The following is a 6,000-nucleotide window of genomic DNA, read 5'->3' on the forward strand; positions in this document are numbered from 1 at the left end:
TACCTCAGTTTTATAAATCTTTAGATAGTTGTTGTAAACGATATATTTATAATTTGAGTGTTTTTGTTAAATACAGTAGCGATCAACAGGTAGCCAAAACGCGTTCCAAGATTGCGGCTGTAATTTTAAATATTTTTTCGGGATATTTGGCACACGTATTCGTAATATAACAAAGAATGGCGGTACAGAGCCCAATTTGAAAAATATATTATTATGTGGAAATTACTCTGTAATTAAATACAATATTAAAAAAACGAGCATGTACCGCCATTAAGAAGAACAATAAACTTTTTTAAACTTCAAATAAACTTTTTTATCCGATGCCTAGATTTTGTGTAATTTTGGAACTACTAATGAAATAAAAAATTTTAGTAGTTTAAATATATAGTAGAAATTAAAAGTTAAAATATATGAACAATAAAGTTTTTGCTAATAAAAGTGTTATTTCAAAGGATAGAGTATGTGTTTTTATTTTGCAATAAACAAATTTATTTATTTATATCGAAATGTAATAAAAATTAAAATGTATCAATCATTATCAAAGGTCATTGGAATGCCCAATAAGAGCAAACTATCCGCTGTCCTGCGCGTAGCACCAATAATTAATGTTTATTTAAAAAAATTCCTGACGCCGTGGTAGTTAATTGATTTTAATTTTGCAAAATTGCAAATGAAAGGTACAGTAAACTTCTATAAGCAAAAAAAAATTCAACGTGCTATCTGCTTTATTTTCAGTCCTGTAACATTTTGAAAAAATGAATTTTTTTGCGAAAGCTGGATTGCAAAATTTATTTTGCAAAATCTATTAAACTGATCATAATGAAATTTACAGTATTGTTTTACTGTATCATAAAGTTTTTCTGAGTGAAATATGAAGGTCCTAAGTGTAGCATAAATGGTTGAAAAACGTAAAATGCGAATACTTGTTTTTGTATGTTTTTTTCGCAATTATTGCTATTTTGCAACAAGGGTGACTATTTTTTTTAACTCTTAACTCATTCTATATTGTAGGAAATTTAATTACGCAACTTTTATGTCAGTACAACTTTTCTCGAAAATGAATACTTTTAAAGTTATAATCAAAAAACGAAGAAAAAATCGAATTTTTCCTTCATTTTTTGACATTTTGATTATTTAAACAATGTTCCGGATCTTTTTGAGAGGGAGGATAACTCAAATATTATTATTTGATTTATTTTCAAGCAATTTCTGCAAAAAAATTTGAGTCACCTTTCAACGTCCAAATGTACTAATATTTATACAGATGCGCCCTGGTCTAATGCACGGGTCTTATCGATTGACAATCTAATAAATATTTTATAGGGGTTTTTAATGGTTCTACTTTATGGTACTACAACAACACTTATAGTATCTTCTTTTATTTTCCATTTTAAACACACACACAATTTATTACGATCTATTCAAAAACTGTATTAAATTCCTAAGTAAACAGAATGATATACAGGGTGCCCCGAAAAGATTGGTCATAAATTATACCACAGATTCTGGGGTCAAAATAGGTTAATTAAACCTCACCTTTATACAATAGTGCACACAAAAAAAGTTACAGCCCTTTGAAGTTACAAAATAATAAAAATCGATTTTTTTTTCGTATATCGAAAACTCTTAGAGATTTTTTATTGAAAATGAACATGTGGCATTCTTATGGCAGGAACATCTTAAAAAAAAACAACAGTGAAATTTGTACACCCCATAAAAATGTTGTGGCGTTTTGTTCCCTTAAACCCCCCTCTAAACTTTTGTGTACGTTCCAATTAAATTATTATTGTGGTACCATTAGTTAAAAACAATGTTTTTAAAACTTTTTTGCCTCTTAATATTTTTTCGATAAGCCAGTTTTTATCGAGATGTGGTTTCTTTTTTACCATGTTTACATAAAAATTTGATGAGTGTTTCGTTCCTTTTAACCCCCTAAATGTTTGTGTACGTTCCAATTAAACTATTATTGCGGTACCATTATTTAAACACAGTGTTTTTAAAACTTTTTTGCCTCTTAGTATTTTTTCGATAAGGCACCTTTTATCCAGATGTGCCTTATTGTTTAATATGGTTCAAAATATACCTAAAAATGTAAATGACAAATAAATTTTCATATTATTACCAGGTCTCTATAATCGTACTTAATCATGTTATACAAATATTTGGTGGATTTGACAAATATTCAAAATATCTTGATAAAAAATGGCTTTTCGAGAAAGTACTAGGAGGCAAAAAAGTTTTAAAAACGTTGTGTTTAACTAATAGTACCTACTACAATATTAATTTCATAGGAAATTACACAAAATTTTAGGGGGATTTAAGGGAACAAAACCCAAAACCCCCATAAAATTTTTATAGGGGGCACAAATTTCACTGTAATTTTTTTAAGATGTTCATGCCATAAGAAGCCACATGTCCATTTTCAATAAAAAATCTCTAATAGTATTCGATATACATATTGGAAAAATTGATTTTCATTTTTTCGGGACACCCTGCATAATTTTACAAAATAGAATAATATGACCTCACAAGGGTTCGAGCGCTTTTTCGATCGTTTGAAATGATTTAATTACACCTAAGATATCCAGCCGACACCCGGTATAATTTTTTAATAAAAACTTTCGTATCGGTTTGCAAAAGTTGTTACTTCTTGCGTGAATTTTGAAACAATAGTGTTGTCTCAAATGTCTTAACAGCAATTATAGTCCGTCGCCGTCTCCCCCTTTATTTAAATCCCCATACAATCACCGAAACAATCAGAACTAAATCTCACCCTTCTCCTTTACAAACCGCTAACAGTCTCATTAACAAACATGTCTTGACTTCCAGGTGAAAGTGTGGTTCCAAAACCGCCGGATCAAGTGGCGTAAGCATCATCTCGAATTAACCCATCAACGTCTTGCGGTTTTGAAACAACAGCAACTCCTTTTGGACGACCCGCAGCCCGACGTTCAAGACACCAACAGTTCCGGCACCGACACGTGAGACACGAATTTTTTCGCGTGTGTCTTTTTTGTATATTGTTGCTCAGAATGTTGTCAGATTACTCGGTTATGGTTTATTTTATTAACATTAGGGTATATTGAGTATGCAGAAAATGAAAAATAGAAAAATTTATCAAAATACTTTATAAAAGGTATAACTAATTTAAAAATTCCTTTCGGGCTACATTACAGAACGTTTTCGAACTAAAGAAATCATTTGTGCTGCTAACAGGTTTTACATGCTTTAGCCACCAAAATAGAGGGGTGAAAACTCTCCAAATAATACAAAGTTGTAGAAAATTTACATGTTTATACAGGATCTCCAGAAACTCTATCGACAAACGAAGACAGGAGATTCCTCATATAATTTTAAGACAATTTAACTAGATTCACCTAGTCGGAAAATGCTTTCTAAGGGAGCTAGAGCTCTTTGAGATGGCGTCTTGTAATTAGTTTTTCTTCAATACCTCTAGAAAGCTTCTAAAAAACGAAAATTGGTAGGCATATTTATCTTCGAGAGATAAATCGATTCCATCTATTGCGAATTTCTGAAACCGGTCCTAGGCGTCCGTTTTGGGTAGGGCAACGGTAATTTTATCGCATAACTTTTTTGTCTTTAAAGTTCAAGCCTTTCTGACTCTGGATTATTAAATTGTAAGATAATCTAGTACTAAAAGGTACTCTTGCTTAGTTGATAAAAGTCGATAAAACGCACCGTTTTCTAGAAAATTCGATTTGAAAATTTATCGTTTCTTGAATTTAAAAAAAAAATTTTAAAAAATTTAAAAAAAACGGCATATTTTACCAGCTTAAAGCAATAGTAACTATTGGTACTAGAATACCTCATCATTTAATAATCTAGTGCCAAAAATGTTTTAAAAATTAAAGACAAAAACGTTATGCGATAAAATAACCGTTGACCTACCCAAAACCGATGCATATGACCGGTACTTGAAATTCACAAGTAATAAAATCGATTTATCTCTGGAATATAATTAAACATACAAGTTTTCGGTTTTCTAAATATTTTTTTTTAATTCAGAAAGCGAAAAATTTTCAAATCGATTTTTATAGAAAACGGTTTATCCTATTGAGTTGAAACAATAGTACCTTTTAGTACTAGAACACCTCACAATTTAATCAGAGTCAAAAATTCTTAAAAATTAAAGACAGATAAGTTTTGCGGTAAAGTAACCGTTGCCCTACCCAAAACGGACGCCTATGACCAGTACTAGAAATTCGCAATAGATAGAATAGATTTATCTCTAGAAGATAAATAAGCATACCAAATTTTGTTTTTCTAAATACAAGAGTTCCGAAGGTATTTAAGAAAAACTAATTACTAGACGCCATCTTCAAATAGCTCTAGCTCTTTTAGGAAGCGTTGTCGGACTAAGTGAATTGGGTTGAATTGCCTTAAAATTATCTGAGGAATCTCCAGTCTCCGTTGGTCGGAAGCGGGAGAGTTTCTGGACACCCTGTATATCTATAAACGACACTTACGTGGATTTATTTATGTAAACATAAATACTTGAAAGACATCTAAGGCTACCCAAAAAAAATTAGTTAATAAACAGACACTATTTTGATTTTTTAAATTATTCCTTTTGTCAATATTTTCCGTATTTATCTGGATACTGTATGAGAACATTCTGAGAATGTAAATATCAAGCGTAAATAAAGTGTAAATATATTTTAGAAATGGAATCTGGAACGATTTGGATTGTTTTGATGCCGAAGTAGGCACTCAGGATTCTTTTTCTTTCAGTACTCTATCACAGTATAAAGAGGGACAGTAAAACCTCGGCACATTGCTCTAAAAATGTCGGCACATTGATCTCAAGAAGTAATACCGGCAGTACGCAATTGGTAATTCACCAGTGGTAGATGCGGGTTTTAACAGGGAAAACCCGCATCTACCACTGGTGAATTACCAATTACGTTTCTACGCGACTAGCAATGCAATATTGGTGATCTAGCGACTGGGAACCTTGCGCGGTCGCCATGCGCGTTGAAAGATTTTACTTCCAATTTTTCGCAGAGTAGTTCTACTGTCCCTTTTTATACTGTGACTCTATCGTATTATCGAATGTTGGCGATGTCTTTGTCTACCACTTTGTCTAACTTGAAACAGATTAGCGGACGTCTCTTGATACCAATGTAGAATACTAATTGGTCAACTCATTTTTGAAAGAAATGAAAGACAGAATTAACAATACATTAATCTATTAACAAACATTTAGGACTGGGTAAGACAGAGAACTGGGTAAGAGGGTAAGAGACCAGCTGACTGGCCCTTCAATCACTAAAGAGGAAATAGAAAAGGCAATATTATATTCAAAAAACAATAAGGCACTAGACCTGATGAAATCCCTTCAGAAATACTTAAACTACTAGATGAAAGGGGAATTTCAGCACTACATAAAATATTTAATTTTATTTATAAAACTGGTTGCTATCCTCAGCAGTGGTTGCCCTCTACATTTATTCCCCTACCCAAAAAAGTCAATGCAAAAAGATGTGAGGATCACAGACTCATTAGCCTGATGAGTCACACTTTAAAAATATTCTTAAAAATACTACATCAAAGATTATACAAAAAATGTGAATGGGACATCAGTGATTCTCAGTTTGGGTTTAGGCAAGGTTTGGGAACAAGAGAAGCAATAGTAGCAACACAAGTGTTGGTCCAAAATTGTTACGATCAGAGGAAGGACGTATTTCTGTGCTTTTTAGACTACGAGAAAGCGTTTGATCGGGTCCAACATCACAAGTTAATGCAGATCCTCAAGAAGCTTGATATAGACCAAAAAGACATAAGATGCATTGAAAACTTGTACTGGTATCAGGCAGCACAATTAAAAATAGACAATTCTATATCCAAATCCATACATATAAGAAGGGGTGTTCGACAGGGATGTGTGCTTTCCCCTCTTTTATTTAACATTTATTCGGAAGCCATATTTCAAGAGTCCTTGGAAGATGCAGAGATGGGAATCAAAGTGAATGGAGTATT

At 32.2% G+C, this 6,000-nt stretch overlaps 1 protein-coding gene across 1 annotated transcript in view; it reads left to right on the forward strand.

Moving 5' to 3' along the window:
• The window catches only part of LOC114327815 (homeobox protein Hox-C4a-like), a 31,117-nt gene extending 25,830 nt beyond the window's left edge, over positions 1–5,287 (forward strand). The window contains exon 5 of the mRNA XM_050659198.1: positions 2,830–5,287. Coding sequence (XP_050515155.1) covers positions 2,830–2,985 — 156 coding nt within the window. The 3' untranslated portion in view covers positions 2,986–5,287. The remainder of the gene's footprint in view (positions 1–2,829) is intronic.
• Positions 5,288–6,000: the final 713 nt, after the last annotated feature.

The sequence above is a fragment of the Diabrotica virgifera genome, chromosome 8 (genome assembly GCF_917563875.1).
Source record: "Diabrotica virgifera virgifera chromosome 8, PGI_DIABVI_V3a".
In the NCBI taxonomy this organism is placed as follows: Eukaryota; Metazoa; Arthropoda; class Insecta; order Coleoptera; family Chrysomelidae; genus Diabrotica; species Diabrotica virgifera.